This window comes from Haliotis rubra, unplaced genomic scaffold (assembly GCF_003918875.1).
Source record: "Haliotis rubra isolate DU_JTF1 unplaced genomic scaffold, ASM391887v1 Scf27, whole genome shotgun sequence".
NCBI lineage: Eukaryota > Metazoa > Mollusca > Gastropoda > Lepetellida > Haliotidae > Haliotis > Haliotis rubra.
In genome coordinates, this window is record NW_025766780.1 from 3,021,404 (window position 1) to 3,042,553 (window position 21,150).

Sequence of the window (21,150 nt, forward strand, 5' to 3'; positions counted from 1 at the left end):
GGTACCCAGAAATAGGTATTTAACACCTATTTTCTCCATCTTCTAACTGCACCCCGAACATTAGATATGACAAACGTTCTCCCAACTAGGTTACCTTATAAATATTCACTAATTTGTACGTCACGGGCGGTGGGAAGCTGATGTCCGGTGTATGTCGCTTGATACCCATCTGAGCAGGATAAAAAAAAAATGAGATGAAGGATATAAATCTGGAATCACAAATTGTGACCAGATAATTAATAGATTCAGTGGATTCAATTAGAGATAATTCCTGCATATGCCATGCTGATATGTTATATTTCATTGTTGTAGGACTATATCGAACTCATCATTATTTCAGATGAATGTGTGGACGGAATGTATGGATCCATCTGCACATCACGATGTTGTCACTGCAAAGATTACCAGTTCTGTAACAAAATCAACGGAGTTTGCGCTGATGGGTGTGTTAATAATTACAAGGCACCCCTCTGCCAAGGTGAGAGCATGAAGTTCAGTGCTAGTAATGTACGTTTGAAGTAACCATGACTGAGTTTGCAATTAGTAGAATTGGCACACTTATAATGAGCATGTTTAGATAGTGCTGCAGCAGTTTAGTAATTAGACTAAAGACGTGGATATTTGATGATCAAATAGGTCCCCAGTGTATGTTTTCAAGGAAATGTTGCGGTCACCTTCTTCCGTTCACCTGCGGAACCAGATGTGCTCCAGTTTCACCAATGTCGACGTATTCACAAACATCAGGTTCATCGAAAACACTTGCATCTAGAGAGCCAGTTTACAGAACTATTATTGGGTTACGTTTCACTCTTCCAATACATTGTAGCTGTATGTACGACTTCATTCTCAGCTGCATATTGTTGGTACACCTTTCAGTGTTACTAAGGTATCTGTCTGTAGACATGCCAGTCTCACTAACCTGGCGGATACTTGTCATCGTATCCTTCTTGTGTAGATAGATGCGCATGTTCTTGATCACAGGATTGTCTGGTACTGGTAGCCACCATCTCGCTGGAATCTAGCTGTGCGGCGTTAAACAACAAACAATCACATCAAACAACTTCTGCTGGTACTTAGGGAGGGGCTGGGATTTTGTTTTGAAGAATGCAGCTCATGAATGTTGTGAGCCAATTTTTGTTTATGAACCACACCTTGCCAAATGAAAACAAAACACTCACCAAATCCCACAAACCACCCCACTCCACCCAGACTCATAATACCAAATGATCGGTTGCACCTCAATATTAAGTTGCTTGGTTTTTCAGTAGAGGTTGAACGTTGTGATAACGCAAGTAATCTGGCCTCTCAGCGTACTGCATTGGGAGCAGCGTTAGGAGTGGCCGTACTGATAATTGTTCTGGCTGGATCCCTGTACATCGTACGGTGAGTACACTCGTCTACTTTGATATGCAATGCAGTCCTTTAGTTATATCTGGCTTGTCAGCTTAACGGTAAGTTTGACATGATATAGTTTCACACATTTTTTACCGCTTTGTGAAGCCTACAAGTAGGGTATTGTGCTTGCAAACCTGAAACTTTATTGAAGCGAATCGTGTTTTCAAATCTGTGATGAAAAGGATTTAGGCATGTCTGAGTGTGAGTGAGTGAGTTTAGTTTTACGCCGACTTTAGCAATATTCCAGCAATATCTCTGCGGGGAACACCAGAAGTGGGCTTCATACATTGTACCCATGTGGGGAATCGAACACGGATCTTCGCCGTGAGGAGCGAAGGCTTTAACGACTAGGCTACCTCGCCGCTCCTTAGGCATGCCTGAGGGAAGCAGGGTTAATGCCTGAGGGAAGCAGGGTTATTTATCCTGCTTTATCCTGAATAGGTCACCCGTCCTCCCTGTGTTAAGCTGGTCCGACTGTATATGTGTGAAGCGATCGAAATTAAGCTGGAAGTGTTATTATTATGCAGTTACTCTCATTTTACAGGCTGAAGATGTACAAGAAAGCTTTAGAACTGGAACGTGGCACCATGTCCTCGACACCTATCTGGATCAGGGAGCAGTAGAATAACATGAAGATGTGATTTGATCATGAATCCAACACGTTTCATCATCCGAAAACTTAAAACTAAACGTTTGCATTTGATACCCTTGACAATGTCGATTTAACCTAGTTTTCATTAGATTGTTGTATTGTAAAATAGTATATTGATGCGGTCTGTTTTTATATATTGATCTACTAGTACAAGTGTAGATGACTTGCCTCTCTAGTATATGTGCCATAACGCTCTGTCCTACTTGGCGTTTAGGGGAATGCATACCAAACTGACTGCTGCTCTACCTACACTATAGATGAAACATGAGGGGTGATATATATTACTATAAGCGACCCTTTTGTTAATCTAAGTTAACAGGAAACATCGTTGCATAATTACAAATATGCCATTCAGATAGAGATTCCCCGTCTTCAAGATTACAAAATTATATATATGACATTCAGATCTGAAATTTACGTTAGAATGTAACTTGATCATATGTTCTTATAAATATTCATATTTTGAGCATAACACGATAAGATGATTATGACATGGACATCGCTGACAAGAGAATTAGTACTGCTGTTTGCCGGAGTTCCCCATTCTCCAAGATTGCATGTTTTCACGAGTTTAAATTACATGTATTTGTCTTCGCGTTCAATAAAGCAGCTGACAATACAAGACACTTGGTATTTATGTGTTTCCCCTTTTTAATCACGTGTATATTTCCCCGCCCTGTCTCCATGTATCCAAGCCTTGTTGAGACTCAGATCAGATATAGTTCCATGATCGCAACATAAGTGGTCCTCGACGTCTGGAAGGAGGATCCAACTAACCAGGACGCTGGAGGGAGATCCAACCTGCGGATTCAAGGCCAACCAGAACGTCGGGAGGCGGATTCACCCAGCCAAGACGTTGGGTAGCAAATCCAACCAATCCGGACGTCGGGAGGGAGATCCATCCTGCCAGGACGTCGGGAGGGAGATCCATCCTGCCAGGACGTCGGGAGGGAGATCCATCCTGCCAGGACGTCGGAAGGCGGATCCAACCAACTTGGACGTCGGGAAGCGGATTCGACCAACTGGGACGACGTTAATGCCGCGAATATGTAAAGGGCGACAATAATCAAGAACTGAATAGTATACAACATACTTACAGCAGACATCCACGTCCATGCCTGCACATAAACACCACAACTCCAGCATATTCGGAATGACTTCCAAGCAGATACCGCTGCATTTAACATATTTTGATCAAATGTCAAATATCTGGGCGGCGTAGAGTGCTGCTATATGTTAACAACACAATAAGTAATTACAACATAATTCTACAATGACATTTAAGTATGTTCGTTTTTGATTGGCTGCTACTAAAAAATTCGAAGTGAAAAAATTTCAATAACCACTTCTGAGAGCCGGTTCACTGCGCGTAGTGTCAAAACACTACGCAAGTGTAATGAGTGCATATTTCAAACGCGTTTTATTCATTGTGCATATGTCATGGTAAACTTTTACCCATCGGAACAATTCAATAATGTTATTATCGTGCATTGTGTATTACTGTAGTAATCTTGTGAAATTTATCCATCGTTTTATATATTGATGTATAGCAAATATGTGTACATGCCGTTAATGTACGTCCTATGGGCCTGTGGCCTTGGACTTGAAATGAAATAAACAAACATGTCATGGTAGAATGGAGATAATCCTACTGAGTTTACGTTAGCGTGAGGTTTTAAATGAAAAATTTAGCAGCGTTCAACCAACTATAATCACTTCCAAAATGTAAACACAATAGGATTATCTCCTAAATAACTCGCTTGGTAATGGTACCATTACCAACAAACACAAATAACAACATAAGACATCGGTGAATAAATGATGAGTTTATTAACCAGCCACCGAATAAAACGCGATATAATCTTCTCTGGAATAAAAAGTTTTAGCACGTTACAGTCATTTATGGAAGTACATATATACCAGGAAAAGCAAAGCTCTAAAAAGAATTGCAAGTAAAGATACATTAGTCACGATAGGTTTAAAGATACACAAAACTAATTATGGAATTAGTAATCATTATTGAATGGAGCATCTCCGACACACTCCTATACATTACCCGAGTGGGCAGTCACACAGCTTTGACAGGCATTTAGAGGATTACAACCTGGTTCGTCTAATTTTTAAGCCCTGACAATACCTGGATTGTCTAACCACCCATGAGTGATTTCTCTCCATGGGTCAGTGTGAGCCGTGGAGTCACTGACCCTGCAAAAATCTGTTAGGAGAGGCTATTGGAGATCTTGGGGGTCTCAAGATGCTTACCACTAATGAGATTATATTAATTAAAGGGGTTTATCAATTGAAGATATGTCCAAGTGATCTGACAATAAAGAGATTAACAGCAGTAAGCTTATTTTCAAACACTTAGTAATAAGATTAATGAAAGTTATTTTTCTAATCAGGAAATGCAAGTCTCGCTAACCTGGCGGATACTTGTCCATCGTATCCTTCTTGTGGCAGATAGATGCGCATGTTCTTGATCACCAGGATTGTCTGGTACTGGTAGCCACCATCTCGCTGGAATCTGGCTGTGCGGCGTTAAACAACAAACAATCATCAAACAACTTCATATGGTACTTAGGGAGGAGGCTGGGATTTTGTTTGAAGAATGCAGCTCATGAATGTTGTGGGCCAATTTTTTTGTTTATGAAGACCACACCTTGCCAAATGAAAATAAAACACTCACCAAATCCCACAAGACCACCCTCCACCCAGACTCATAATACCAAATGATCGGTTGCACCTCAATATTAAGTTGCTTGGTTTTCAGTAGAGGTTGAACGTTGTGATAACGCAAAGTAATCTGGCCTCTCGAGCGTACTGCATTGGGAGAACAGGCGTTAGGGTATGGCCGTACTGATAATTGTTCTGGCTGGATCCTGTACATCGTACGGTGAGTACACTCGTCTGCTTTGATATGCAATGCGGTCAGCTTTAGTTATATCTGGCTTGTCAGCAACGGTAAGTTTGACATGATATGGTTTCACATTTTTACCGCTTTGTGGAAGCCTACAAGTAGGAATTATTGTGCTTGCAAACCTGAAACTATTGAAGCGAATCGTGTTTTCAAATCTGTGATGAAAAGGATTTAGGCATGTCTGAGTGTGAGTGAGTGAGTTTAGTTTTACGCCGACTTTAGCAATATTCAGCAATATCTCTGCAGGGAACACCAGAAGTGGGCTTCATACATTGTACCCATGTGGGAATCGAACACGGATCTTCGCCGTGAGGTGCAGAAGGCTTTAACGACTAGGCTACCTCGCCGCTCCTTAGGCATGCCTGAGGGAAGCAGGGTTAATGCCTGAGGGGAGCAGGGTTATTTATCCTGCTTTATCCTGAATAGGTCACCCGTCCTCCTGTGTTAAGCTGGTCCGACTGTATATGTGTGAAGCGATCAGGAATTAAGCTGGAAGTGTTATTATGCAGTTACTCTCATTTTACAGGCTGAAGATGTACAAGAAAGCTTTAGAACTGGAACGTGGCACCATGTCCTCGACACCTATCTGGATCAGGGAGCAGTAGAATAACATGAAGATGTGATTTGATCATGAATCCAACACGTTTCATCATCCGAAAACTTAAAACTAAACGTTTGCATTTGATACCCTTGACAATGTCGGTTAAACCTAGTTTCATTAGATTGTTGTATTGTAAAATGAGTATATTGATGCGGTCTGTTTTTATATATTGATCTACTAGTACAAGTGTAGATGACTTGCCTCTCTCTAGTATATGTGCCATAACGCTCTGTCCTACTTGCGTTTAGGGGAATACATACCAAACTGACTGCTGCTCTACCTACACTATAGATGAAACATGAGGGGGTGATATATATTACTATAAGCGACCCTTTTGTTAATCTAAGTTAACAGGAAACATCGTTGCATAATTACAAATATGCCATTCAGATAGAGATTCCCCGTCTTCAAGATTACAAAATTATATATATGACATTCAGATCTGAAATTTACGTTAGAATGTAACTTGATCATATGTTCTTATAAATATTCATATTTTGAGCATAACACGATAAGATGATTATGACATGGACATCGCTGACAAGAGAATTAGTACTGCTGTTTGCCGGAGTTCCCCATTCTCCAAGATTGCATGTTTTCACGAGTTTAAATTACATGTATTTGTCTTCGCGTTCAATAAAGCAGCTGACAATACAAGACACTTGGTATTTATGTGTTTCCCCTTTCTAATCACGTGTATATTTCCCCGCCCTGTCTCCATGTATCCAAGCCTTGTTGAGACTCAGATCAGATATAGTTCCATGATCGCAACATAAGTGGTCCTCGACGTCTGGAAGGAGGATCCAACCAACCAGGACGCCGGGAGGCGGATTCAACCAACCAGAACGTCGGGAGGCGGATTCACCCAGCCAAGACGTTGGGTAGCAAATCCAACCAATCCGGACGTCGGGAGGGAGATCCATCCTGCCAGGACGTCGGGAGGGAGATCCATCCTGCCAGGACGTCGGGAGGGAGATCCATCCTGCCAGGACGTCGGAAGGCGGATCCAACCAACTTGGACGTCGGGAAGCGGATTCGACCAACTGGGACGACGTTAATGCCGCGAATATGTAAAGGGGCGACAATAATCAAGAACTGAATAGTATACAACATACTTATACAGCGGACATCCACGTCCATGCCCAGCACATAAACGACACAACTCCAGCATATTCCGGAATGACTTCCAAGCAGATAGCTGCATTTAACATATTTTACGATCAAATGTCAAATATCTGGGCGGCGTAGAGTGCTGCTATATGTTAACAACACAATAAGTAATTACAACATAATTCTACAATGACATTTAAGTATGTTCGTTTTTGATTGGCTGCTACTAAAAAATTCGAAGTGAAAAAATTTCAATAACCACTTCTGAGAGCCGGTTCACTGCGCGTAGTGTCAAAACACTACGCAAGTGTAATGAGTGCATATTTCAAACGCGTTTTATTCATTGTGCATATGTCATGGTAAACTTTACCCATCGGAACACCAATAATGTTATTATCGTGCATTGTGTATTACTGTAGTACCTTGTGAAATTTATCCATCGTTTTATATATTGATGTATAGCAAATATGTGTACATGCCGTTAATGTACGTCCTATGGGCCTGTGGCCTTTGACTTGAATGAAATAAACAAACATGTCATGGTAGAATGGAGATAATCCTACTGAGTTTACGTTAGCGTGAGGTTTTAAATGAAAAATTTAGCAGCGTTCAACCAACTATAATCACTTCCAAAATGTAAACACAATAGGATTATCTCCTAAATAACCTCGCTTGGCAATGGTACCATTACCAACAAACACAACAACATAAGACATCGGTGAATAAATGATGAGTTTATTAACCAGCCACCGAATAAACGCGATATAATCTTCTCTGGAATAAAAGTTTTAGCACGTTACAGTCATTTATGGAAGTACATATATACCAGGAAAAGCAAAGCTCTAAAAGAATTGCAAAAGATACATTAGTCACGATAGGTTTAAAGATACACAAACTAATTATGGAATTAGTAATCATTATTGAATGGAGCATCTCCGACACACTCCTATACATTACCCGAGTGGGCAGTCACACAGCTTCTTTGACAGGCATTTAGAGGATTACAACCTGGTTCGTCTAATTTTTAAGCCCTGACAATACCTGGATTGTCTAACCACCCATGAGTGATTTCTCCATGGGTCAGTGTGAGCCGTGGAGTCACTGACCCGTAAAATCTGTTAGGGAGAGGCTATTGGAGATCTTGGGGGTCTCAAGATGCTTACTAATGAGATTATATTAATTAAAGGGGTTTATCAATTAAGATATGTCCAAGTGATCTGACAATAAAGAGATTAACAGCAGTGAGCTTATTTTCAAACACTTAGTAATAAGATTAATGAAAGTTATTTTTCTAATCAGGAAATGCAAGTTAATTAAGTAACTAAATACATGGAGAGGCTAGTGGGAGTATAGATGAACATAAATAGAATTTAGAGTGTAGAGTACTTGTTTGCCATATGAGAGATGTTTAGGCAATTCCTAACAGACTACGTTCAGTATAGAAACCATGTGTCTTGACTTGACCAGTACTTTGATTAATTATGGCGAATGCAATAGTTAAGTTGTCTTTCGTCCCTAACCTTCATGGCGGAAGACCCCCCACTTCGACACAATGAATGCGGACATCTATGTAGTCAGTATATGATAACATATATTTATGTATATTTTAGAATACTGATATATATGCTTTTTATATATGTGTGTGTGGTGATAAGTTGCAGATGTTTGTGCAACTAACTATAATATAAGTACAAATATATGATAAAATATATTTCTATATATTTGTGAATGTTATATATGTGTGAGATATATAGTATGACCAGAAATTATTGAGAATTTTAGGAATATGTTTAATTGGATTTCTAGTATAAACAACCTTGACCAGCTATCAAGTGCTTGGTTTCATTCAAGAGAGACAACCCCGTTAATCCTTTTTCATTAGTTTGTGAAGAGTTATCCCTCTTTGTTTACTAGCTAGCAGTGATCCTCAGTATGGATGATTTAGAGAAGAGGAAGTTGATTTTAGAGTATTTTAACAAGGACATCAGATCAGCTAAAGTGATTTCAAGTAGAACAGGCACCCCTTTGTCCACAATATGAACAGTGAGCAGTACACAGATATTTTCGAGGGACATTTACTTCCATCTGCTCACGTGTTCTACGGAAATATTTGGATTTTACAGCAGGACAACGACCCAAAACATCGTTCAAAGCATTCACAGGCCTGGTTTCGGACCCAAAATATGACATTATTAGATTTGCCAAGCTATAGCCCTGACCTAAATCCAATAGAAAATGTTTGGGGACTTATGAAGGAAAGTGTCAATAAGAAAAATCTGACAAATATTGCTGAAATGAAAGAACAGGTGGTCCGATATTGGGACAGTATGGACCACGACTTTGTAACTCAGTAACTTTGATCAGTAGTATGCCCCGCCGCATTGAAGCCAGCATTGCTGCCCGTGGTGACTTGACAAAATACTAACTAAATTTACAATCTTTAATTTCTCAATAATTTCTGGTTGTGTATGCAAATAAGTACAGTAAAATAATTAATAATAAATATATACGATGAAAGATGTCTTTGTTTTTATTTTGTAGTAACACCCCTGTTAAGTTTGAAAACGATTGGTCCACATGCCTACTTCATCTACCGAGCAACGTCACTCAACCCTGACTATGCCCGGGTCGTCTAATTGCTACTGTTTACCTGTTTTAAAAATTAGACACGTTGATACCATTTAGAAGGAAGGAAGGATAACAATATATTGCTGGACAACTTCTTTATTGCAGTGAGAGCGAAAGCGCTCAACCTACACCGAAACGCCGCTTCCAGTACAATAATAAAGAAGTTGTTCGCCCATATTGTTATCCTTCTGGCAGTCACACAGATAGGCATATACAGTATACATAGTCATAATACATATTCAAGCAGCGTTGTAAGATTGAACAGAAATGGAAGTGATCTGTTATTAACAGCAGTACCTGTGAATATTTTAGAAAGAAACCATATATAGTATGACAAGTTCCACATACACCAAGGGTCAGAATGTGTCTGAAGCATTAATGATAAACTGTGGAAGGATGACCAGTTGCATGTATGCCACGAATGTATGTTGGACGCGCGTGATTTGACCAATGTGAAATTACAGGCATAGCCTAAAATAGAGCTAAATGTATTGCACCCTGGCTTAAGGGATACTGGTCATCGATTAAGTCCGATGCTGATTATCAATGTGTGACCCTTGGTTCAAGATAGTGGAACATGGTTGGATAATTTGTATTATTTACAATTCATCAAACGTGAAAGCAAGTAACATTTTTATGATAAGATGTGGAAAAACAAAACTATAGAGATATAGACATACAAGTTGCCATACTAAGCAGTATATGGTTAAAGTAAGTATCTGTCAAAATGAAAGAGAAAATTTCTAAACTGTTTTGCTAAAGTTCATTAGATTATTTATCCGTTCATTTGACTTTAGCAAAACCAGGGAAGCTTTTGAAGTATTCTGTATCAGCATTATCGGGCTTGATAATTGGTTGCTGCACTACTTTGTATTTCTCGAGAGCAGCATAGACATGTTTGATTACCTGCCCGTGCACCTGTAGGACAGTAGCATGGGTTTGCCCAGGGTCTATCTCTTTCATAACCTCGCTATTCGTATTCAGTCTAGTTACAACATCTACGATGGCTTTAGTAAAGAAGCTTGACTGCAGATTATATGATTGCTGCTCGGCAAGTGAAGATGACCACTGGACAACCTTATTGGGGTCACCCTTTCCTTGAGGACCTTTTCTGATGGTCATACATTCCCACAACCGAGGAACTGCATCTAATTCTTTTTCGTCTCCAACACCCTTTGTTTCTGGAAGGCCATCTCCACCCTTCGCTCCGACATTGGCTATGCCACTGTAGCACATGTCCAGAATCAACAGAACATGCTTGGCAGGAATTGTCAGCAGCATACGGGCCAGATCTTCATCATTATAATAGTTCTGAGATGGATCACCCCTTGTGTCTACCTTAAACTGATGTGTTTTGCTGAAATGACCAGAATAGTAGAAAATGAAGTTGTTATCTGTAGAGTCTCCAAGTTTCTTTTTGAGGTCATCAATAGCCTTTTTCTGTTTGCTTCTTAGTTGTTTGTGTTCCAGAGTCTGGATTTCCACATTACTGAAAACACTAGGTCCTTGCTGCAAACATATAGAATGATTCATGTATCTCCACGTACATTCAGACAGAAAACACATTAAATTGATGGTCCATCACACCATTTTCTATTGCATTTCTATGTCTATTGGGACGTTTAATGACCATGACGTTTTATGAAAACTACTGACATTTCCACTGCAATATCCGTGCCGGAAAAGCTAATAACTCTTAATATTAATAACCTTTGAAAACTTATTGATAATGATTGATTTGAAATTTATCATACTATGGTTGATACTTTGAAAGCTTATATTTTTATGTTTCTTGAAAATAACTTTAACAAATGCGTCATTCAACCATAGGAGCAACAACATGTACCTCAGTCCAATCTTCTCACTTGTCAATATGTCTTCATCAGTTCCACATCTCCCTTAAATGCTTTTTATGCCGGAGGCTGTGCGGCATTAGATAAAAAGCAGAGCAACTGTCTTTCCATTGCCCGCAATAAATAGAATGCAAATGTACATACCAAACAAAATAACCTCTTTAGTTAATTATTTCGATTTTTCGTGATTCTGTGTCAAGTGTCAGGATTGCTGTCTGCAGTGTATGACCGCTCAGCCTAAAATTTCTATACGAAAACTGGCAATATTTATAATTCAGTGGAGATGTTTTCCAGCTGCAGCTGGATTATTGTCACCTCGGTAGAGACACGGATGTCAATGTTGCTGTCATCATCTGTATAAATCTGATACGTTGAACAGAATTGGAAGTGATCTGTTATAAACAGTAGTACCTGTGAATATTTTTGGAACAAACCATACATAGAATGACAATTTCAACATACTCCAAGGGTCAAAAGCATTGAAGCATTGATGATAAATTGTGTAATGGATGGCTCTAATGGATGACCAGTTGCGAGTATGCCACGAATGTATACTTGCACGTGCGTGAATTGATCAAAGTGAGCTAATGTATTGCAACCTTGCTTAAGAGACACTGGTCATCGATTAAGTCCGATGCTGATTGTCAATGTATGACCCTTGACAGGTTTAAGATAGTGGACATGGTTGGGTAGTTTGTAATATTTACAATTTCCAGTAACATATAACGTGACAGATATTCGAAACTTCGTATATTTAGCCCATTTAAAAAAAAATATTTTGAGCCAACAAAATTCCTAGATCCCGGAACATTACATTTTCGTCCCTTAAGTTGCGATGAAAGGTAATCATCAACAGTATATGTACAACTTTCACATCAGTAGCAAACAGACTCTGAGTATTTTCAAACCCAGATTCCAGTATTCTGCTCTCAAAGATCATCTCTACAAATGGAGGCACTACCCACATCGGTAAATGCTGTGACGACAGACAACCCTGACGGGACCCAATGTGACATCTTAACCAGCAATAAAGAAAAGAACCTAACAAAACTTACACAATCAACATAATAGAGTAACATGTCTATGTCATGTTAAAACAAGTCTGTTGATTTAGCAAAAACATTTTCTTCGCCATTGAACTAACACGAAGCAATCGTGAAGGCAAGCGATATGATATGATAAGATGTGAAAAACAAAACAAAACTATAGAGATATAGACGCAAGAGTTGTTGCTTAAAGTACTAAGTTACAGTTAGTATCTGTAAATATCAACAAGGAGGATATCTAATCTTCTTTGCTACAGTTCATAAGACTTTTTTTATCCATTCAATTGACTTTAGCAAAACGAGGGAAGCTTCTGAAGTATTCTGCATCAGCATGATCTGGTTTGATAATTGGTCGCTGGGATCTGTTATGTTCCCTGAGATGTCTGTCCACTTGCCGGTGCACCTGTAGGATAGTAGCATGTGTTTGCCCACGTTCCAACTCATTTTTAACGGCGTCATTCGTATCCAGAGCAGTGACTACGTCTACGATGGCTTGAGTAAAGTAGCTTGACTGCTGATCATATGATGATGGCTGGTCGGCACGTGAAGATGACCACTGGACAACCATCTCGGGGTCACCCTTCGCTTGAACACCTTTTCTGCTGGTCATAAATTCCCACAAGCGAGGAACTTTAGCTAATATTTCCTCGACTCCAACATCCTCTGTTTCTGAAAGTCCATCCCCATCCTTCGCTCCGACATTGGCACTGCCACTGTAGCACATGTCCAGGATCAACAGAACATGCTTGGCAGGAATTGTCAGCAGCATACGGGCCAGATCTTCATCATTATAATAGTTCTGAGATGGATCACCCCTTGTGTCTACCTTAAACTGATGTGTTTTGCTGAAATGACCAGAATAGTAGAAAATGAAGTTGTTATCTGTAGAGTCTCCAAGTTTCTTTTTGAGGTCATCAATAGCCTTTTCTGTTTGCTTCTTAGTTGTTTGTGTTCCAGAGTCTGGATTTGGACATACTGAAAACACTAGGTCCTTGCTGCAAACATAGAATGATTCATGTATCTCCACGTACATTCAGACAGAAAACACATTAAATTGATGGTCCATCACACCATTTTCTATTGCATTTTCTATGTCTATTGGGACGTTTAATGACCATGACGTTTTATGAAAACTACTGACATTTCCACTGCAATATCCGCCGGAAAAGCTAATAACTCTTAATATTAATAATTTTGAAAACTTATTGATAATGATTGATTTGAAATTTATCATACTATGGCTGATACTTTAGCTTTTATTTTTATTTTTCTTGAAAATAACTTTAACAAATGTGTCATTCAACAACGAGAGCAGCAACATGTACCTCAGTCCAATCTTCTCACTTGTCAATAATGTCTTCATCAGTTCCACATCTCCCTTAAATACTTTTATGCCGGAGGCTGTGCCGGCCCCAGATAAAAGCAGGGCAACTGTCTTTCCATTGCCTGTAAATAGAATGCAAATGTACATACCAAACAAAATAACCTCTTTAGTTAATTATTTCGATTTTTTTCGTGATTCTGTGTCAAGTGTCCAGGATTACTGTCTGCAGTGTATGACCGCTCAGCCCTAAAATTTCTATACGAAAACAACCTTAATATTTATAATTCAGTGGAGATGTTTTCAACTGCAGCTGGATTATTGTCACCTCGGTAGGAGCACGGATGTCAATGTTGCTGTCATCATCTGTATAAATCTGATACGTTGATCAGAACTGTGATGTGGTTCTACCTGAATTGCTGTATTTATGTTTATATGTTTTCGAGGGTTTTTAATGTTTATATCTACTTACCAAAGGTGAGTTCATCAACCGTATGCTTCAAACCTAATGGAACAAAACAATGTATTTAGTAGTTCGTATCGATGTTTGTGAATCCACATAGTACTAAGATGATAGCAAAACGTAAATCATAGCATTTTGTATTATACGTTTTGCTTAAAACCTTAATTCACTTACCCAGTATTATACGTATTTATAGATTATGTTGCGCTATACTCCCATGGGCTTCCAACCACGTGATAGTTACTTCACCTTATTTCGTTAAAAACTGTCTAAATTGAGAAACTCACATCAAAATGTAATCAACAATACGTATAATTTGTTGTTAAAGGTAACATATATGTCAGTGTGTGTCGTTTCTGTGTGAGTTTATTTAAACTTTCGTAACATCTCGAATGGTCATTATGACAGATATCTTTTAAACAGTCATTAATCCCACAACCCGCAATTCATCCATTATCCTATATCCACCACTACCGTTCTGAGCAGGTTATTCTGTGGCAACAGAACCAACCTTGAACCCGTCCGGATGGTTCATCTCGTTCATCAGCGGCAGCAGCAGGTGGAATCACTGAAAATAAACCATTACAGGGCAGTAAGCCTAGTGGTTAAAGCGTCCGTTTGTCATGCCGATGACCCAGGTTCGATTCCCCTCATGGATGCAATGTGTGAAGCAATTTCTGGAGTCCCCCGTCGTGATATTGCTGGAATATTGCTAAAGCGGCGTAAAACCATATGCACACATTTTATCTAGTTTCTAGATTTAATTAGCGTGACAAGTATAGCAGAGATCATTATTTTGGATGATTGTAATGCCCGATTGTACATTATAAGTTGTTCACTGGTCACGAGGGGGGCATGGGTTGACGTACCCTCGATGTTTGTGTATGTTCCCTGAGCCCGAAGGGCGAGGGGACATATATAAACATCGAGGGTACATCAACCCATGGACCCCGAGGGACCAGTGAACAACGTATTTATCTTACCGAACACCTTGTTAACTTTGAATTGTTTGAAACACGGGTACAAATCCTTTCGGAGCCATCGCTAGATTTTGCCGACATGAAAAACAGATTTAGAGTTATCTCCTTTCATCCGTACATCATACGTGATTCAATGTAATTCGAGATAAAGAATTACTACCACGAAGTACCAAATGAGTTGCCATTGACAGCGGGGTACATTGAAATGTTACTCGCTTGTAAGCGGGGTTCATTGAAAATAATAGAAGAGCATTCAGCCAATCAGAAAGCGACATTTATGTGTGAGGTAAGATAAAGTGTATTGTACATCTGTTGTTTCTGGTTGTTTACGCTCAGTGACTGACCGAGAGTGTGGTCTATTGCTGCAGTCACTATTCCACCTCCTTCCGTTGTGCCGCCAATCTGTGCTGCTTCAATGTATTTAGTACCTACAAGAAATAAGAAACAATCACGTTACTGTTTATAATGGTACGTGTCACAAATGACTAAAGCGATGTTTAAATCCGTAAACAGTGTTATTACAGAACGAACATCCACCTAAATTGACCCCCGTTGACCTCAGTTATATACTACTACGGCATGCATCATGTCCTCTACGATTAATCTGCTGCCACATGATAGGGTTTACTTATTGTTTGTTATAATGAATTGATATATGTCACGACGGCTAGAAGTTGGAAAAACATGCCACAACCAACCCATTTTTGTGATATTGTATGGGAGTGTGCCCGTGTATGTCAGCCATCGATACTATAGAATACTATATATTAATGTTGATAAATATTGTTGTACCCCTCGACACATACAAGGGAGTACCTTGTGCGGGCGCTTACCTTCTGATAAAGTAGTTCGTCCTCCCATTACAGACGCGACGGTACTGCCAACATTTTTCCCACGTACTTGGCCAATCCTCACAATAGTTGTGTCAGACGAAGCTGAATTGGAAAGAAGGCACTAGGAGTATGTCTAATATCTATAGTACGATCAGTAACAATCGCATTGATGGGAGAGAAATTAATGAAAGAAATGTAAATGACAAACAATAATTACAGAAATGTGTTGTAAATCATGTGCATATATTATTAAAGAGTCTAGGAAATAATGTAATGCAGGAAATAATGTCACTAAGCAATACAAACCTTGTACTGCAGACACGAGCTTGCCGATTTCTGCCATACCCGACGGACCACCTGTGCCACATACATCAAACACATGAGGCAATGGCGTTCACAATTCACCAATATAACAGAGACATCCCGAATATACTTCAAACTGATTAGGCGATGAACGATGGCGAGTGAGTGAGTGTGAGTTAATATTTAACGTCACATTAGCAATATCTCAGCCATATCGTGACGAAAACAATTTGAAGATTAAAACCTGTCGACGATGGACAGTACAAATACTAGAAAATCACAGATATAATATAAAACTAGCGAGCAAAGCTAAAACATTCCAATTAAAGAAGTCAATACAGTCTAAAACACGGGCTATAGATCGCCAACAACTGAAGGTAGATCACCATACTAGGAACCATGGGGACTTACATTACTTTTTGCCACTTGCATGGACCCTAGCCGGATTTATATCATCCCTTCAGCAGCTGGCGATTGTAGTCGAATTTAGCCATAAGTTAAAAGCACAGAAATACTACATTTAAAAAATCTGGTAAGTTGGGATTGACTTTAAATGTTTCGGGACTTATGTACTATGAAATAAAGAGATCCCGAATATACGTCCAACTGATTAGGCGATGAAATAAAGAGATCCCGAATATACTTCAAACTGATTAGGCGATTAAATAAAGAGATCCCTAATATAATTCAAACGTATTAGGCGATAACAAAGGGAGATCCAGAATATGCTTCAGTCTAATTAGACGACCTTGAATATACCTCAAACTAAGTTGGCGATGAAATAAAGAGATCCTGAATATACTTCAAACTAATTAAGCCATGAGAATATTAATGAAGAACAACTTCTTTTCTTTTTGTGACTGTAACGTTTCGATATTCTTGCAACGTTGTACCTGCTTGACACGAATCTGTATTGAAACATCGAACTCACGAAATAGAAGAATCTAAAATGACACTCAAAGAAGAGATTCCGAAAATGTTAATTCTGAACAGGATTGGTCTGTTGAAATTAATTGCGGTGAGTGCCATCAGCGGAGCAGGATACGCACACATTTCCGCGAACACCTTGTGTCGTCACTGTTTGATACTGATAAATAAACACATATATTTCATGAGGTAGTCGGAGGTATACCAGGGAAACAGCTTTTGGTGGAGGTTTCTCCTGATATTGTTGCTGTTGATAATGGAAAAAGTTAATGGTTTTGTAGCTTATATTTACCAGTGCCTGAAACATACCAAAGTGTGGAACAAGAGCATCTGGTTGTTGAATCCTTTCTCCCCCTAAATACAACTCCCACCTTGTCATTATTGTAATATTTATCAAAGCTACGCAAAGCTCAGCTTACCCCGACTCACTCACAATGGCACGGATCTGAGTCTATACGTTGTACACTGTTTTGCCTGTACCGGACACAATACTCCATAAGTGACTGTGACGTAAAGCAATAGTAATTTAATAGGGATATTAGAAACTTAACACAACTGCAGCTAGATCAGCTGACTGCAACACGTATACGGATTTTGTATGACGATGTCTTCTCAAAATATGTTCAGCAAAAACATTTACAAACGTCGTTAAAAGAACTGAATGTAATTCTTGAAATAACATGTCAATAATGCTCTTAGTAAACATGTTAATTATTATCTTTGTAATTAGATTAAAAGTAAGGTCCAATTTAAACTCGATTTAAAAGTTCTAAATGTTTTTATACGATACCATTTGTTGACTGTGAGTCTGTCCCATTGTTCTGTCTGTCTCCACCGCTTGCCATTGTGTTTCAACCTTCAACCTACAGCAACGAAAATACCACAGGCACTTACCCTTGGGAAAAAATCAGATACTATTAAAAGTGAATCTGAATATTGACGAGCCTTGCTCGTTACACCCGTTTTCAAACGCAAGCGTAAACAATAACAGGCGAAAAGTTCCATACACTTCAAATCGCTGCATGGTCTAGCTCCTGAGTATATCAGTGAACTCCTATCAACCTACACTCCAGAGAGAGATCTTAGGTCAAGACCATCAAGAGCACTGGATGTTCCTATGACTAGGAAAAGACACTATGGAGATAGATCGTTCTCCAAAGCCGGCCCCTGGCTCTGGAACAGTCTTCCTCGGCACATTCAGAACATGTCAATCTCGACCAGTTTAAACGACAACTAAAAACCCACTTGTTCAACATAGCCTTCGCCTAAGCGCCTTTGAGCAATATGTTGGAACAGGCGCTATACAAATATTAACTTTATTATTATTTTATTATTTATTTATATACTAGTATTTCTGTTAAATGTTTTATTCATGAAACTTATGCAATACTACAAAAGTTTTATAATAAAAACAAAACAGATGTTTTAACCAAGTGTCAAAGAATATGAGAAAAATGTCTGTATACCGAATGTCAGCTTGCTGTAATTTTATGGCTCAAATACAGATTAAATAGAGCGTGTTGCATTTGGCTAAAGACGTTTCACAAACAGGGGTAGTGTGGGTTTGCGCATGTCCTGATATTACGATATTTGTTTCTTTTCTCCCTGAAGTGATGTAGCCTGGTGGTTATGTCGTGAGCTGTCACACCGACTGCAAGGATCGATTACCCACATACTTAGCAGTGTACAAAAGCCTGAACTTTGTGTCCGCATTCGATACACTACAGTAGTAATGCTAAAACCTGTGTGTGACTCCAACACATGCATGATCTATTATTAAAACCTGTTGTAGCTACATTGTTTCAATGTACCGCCACGTACACATGTCTTCTGCTGTGTGCAGTGTCCTATTTTACAAACTAATTCATTTTGCCGCGTAGTTATATCGCATGATATATTCTCGCTCGTGCAGCAACGTCTTTGTTCGACATGATGTTGATGGGTGAATGTACAGATCCTTTACTTTACATTCACTACAAAAGTCTGAAACTACTTACTTAATCTGAAACTTGATTGTACAGATGATATAGCAGAGACGTTCTTCACACGGCCAGGCAGTCACCGTGAATGACTGCGAGGCTTTCCTGTGAATAGAAACAGAAATAATAATAACATGAGCGGGAAACCCCAGGTGACCTGTACCTGTATTTGAATTGCTGACTTGCACGAACTGCTTTTCTCGGGGAATTTCAGTTGACTCATTACATTTACCTGGAATATGTTATTCTTCTCACCCATATCAATACGGTGAATATATTATCTCGAAACGGGGCACCTCTGAATGTCGTTTTCTATCTTTCAAGATTTTCGTAACTATATACTGATAAAGGAAATGTTTGATGGTTGAGATAAAGGCACGGACATTTGAAGCGAGGCGTTGAAGACCAGACTACAAGTCTTTTTCTTCGATACACCATTAGAATATAGCCTGTCTATAACTCCAAAACATGTATGATCGATTAATAAACCTGTCGTCATGCACGGTCATTACAAATGATACTGCTGTATACAGTGTCCTATTATACAATGACCATTTCATTTTGCAGGTACTAATATTGAATTATGATATTATATTCTCGGTCGTGGGGCAGTGTCTTTGCTGGACATGATGTTGATGGATAAGTATACTCCATAGATCATTTACTTTACATCAAGAATCGCGGATCTGCTGTCCGTTGAATTGAGGGCGTTACCTATATCTATGTACATCTGAAACTACTTACTAGTACTTGATGTGAATCCTGATAATAGAGATGATATAGCATGGAAGTGAGTCGCACCCCGTGGACGAGTAAATGAAATAGACTCTCTGCTGTAAACAGATACGAAAAGTAGCATTAAGAGGCGGGAAAACCCACGTTATCAACACCCATGTTTGAAATGTTTCCTTCTTGTACTTTTTTCTCGGGGAATTAGTCACGTGGAATAATTGACTCATTGCTGACGTCACCGATATACGATCAATAGCGTTCCCGTAGTGATACCAAACAAGCAGATTGAGTAACTTACCATATCAAATTGTACTTGGTAACCCATCCCTTCTGACTGATAACTCTACGTGTTCTCCTCGGATTTGCTCTACGCAGGGAACCGATGTAAACACAGCGCTTGAGTGAGTGAGTTTAGTTTTACGCCGCTTTTAGCAATATTCCAGCAATATCACGGCGGGGGACATCTGAAATGGGCTTCATACATTGTATCCATGTGGGGAATCGAACCTGGGTCTTCGGCATGACGAGCGAACGCTTGAACCACACGCCTACCCCACCGCCCCTGCTATTAAGGAAAAATATTAGACTCATATCACCACTGACGACTAATGAATATTGATATCTGCATTATGTCAGGCATCGTGATCATGGGGTTATTTGATGCATAGATGAAAGCCTAACCACAATAAACTGCAAGAATAGATACATGAGTGAAGCCATTAGCATCATGGCCCATTTCCATGTTCAGATGGGCTCCTCCTGTTTTCACAAGTGCCAATGTTGGAGATAGATGGCCTGAAACTGGTTCAGTTTATAAATGCCAAACGCCTTTAACCTAATCAGCATATAGATTTTATAGGTTCTTTTCTCGAGAGTATAGAATATTAACGATGTCACGAACAAATTAGTTTTTTTTCGTGAAACAATATAGACAATCGAATCGGACTATGTGAAATGTTGGCCTCATACCAACATATAGGTGAAATCATTGCCTATATGAGTGTCAATTATATACTGTACAGAGAACTGCAATGGTGACTAATTTACGCAGTGTTACCAATGTGAATATAACCTATGAGCTATTATTACATGGCAATGCAGATATGAATGTTCGCATAAATGAAAATAGTCGCTCAACGTCTCGAAGTGACACTCACGTGGTCTTCATACTCACCCGCCATTACGTCTTAAATAATTCTCAATGTGAATCAGCACAAACAGACATTCTCGAACTCTGTAACATGTATATGTGTTGTAGTAACTCTCTAAACGTTTGTGCTTGATGTTCTATGAAGATGCTTTGTGTATGCAACACCTTGATCGTCTCAAACTCTCAATCCATACTAGGCACATAAAGAAACTGTGCATACAAAAATTTAAAATATAAATTCATCAAACCTGTGTAGACAC

General features: G+C 39.2%; 1 protein-coding gene across 5 annotated transcripts in view; it reads right to left on the bottom strand.

Moving 5' to 3' along the window:
• Nucleotides 1–19,896, bottom strand: part of LOC124280573 — a 45,158-nt gene extending 25,262 nt beyond the window's left edge. The window contains exons 1-10 of one of the 5 annotated variants that reach the window (XM_046716544.1): nucleotides 19,753–19,896; nucleotides 19,027–19,113; nucleotides 17,820–17,892; nucleotides 16,106–16,156; nucleotides 15,800–15,901; nucleotides 15,311–15,394; nucleotides 14,498–14,554; nucleotides 13,996–14,028; nucleotides 13,528–13,648; nucleotides 12,369–13,197 (exon numbers count right to left, since the gene is read on the bottom strand). In XM_046716544.1, coding sequence (XP_046572500.1) covers nucleotides 12,483–13,197; nucleotides 13,528–13,648; nucleotides 13,996–14,028; nucleotides 14,498–14,554; nucleotides 15,311–15,394; nucleotides 15,800–15,901; nucleotides 16,106–16,156; nucleotides 17,820–17,874 — 1,218 coding nt within the window. In that variant the 5' untranslated portion in view covers nucleotides 17,875–17,892; nucleotides 19,027–19,113; nucleotides 19,753–19,896 and the 3' untranslated portion in view covers nucleotides 12,369–12,482. Of the gene's footprint in view, nucleotides 1–12,368; nucleotides 13,198–13,527; nucleotides 13,649–13,995; nucleotides 14,029–14,497; nucleotides 14,555–15,310; nucleotides 15,395–15,799; nucleotides 15,902–16,105; nucleotides 16,157–17,819; nucleotides 17,925–19,026; nucleotides 19,114–19,634; nucleotides 19,646–19,752 lie in introns of those variants that run through there. The other 4 variants (XM_046716545.1, XM_046716537.1, XM_046716536.1 and 1 more) reach the window with 4 other exon arrangements.
• Nucleotides 19,897–21,150: the final 1,254 nt, after the last annotated feature.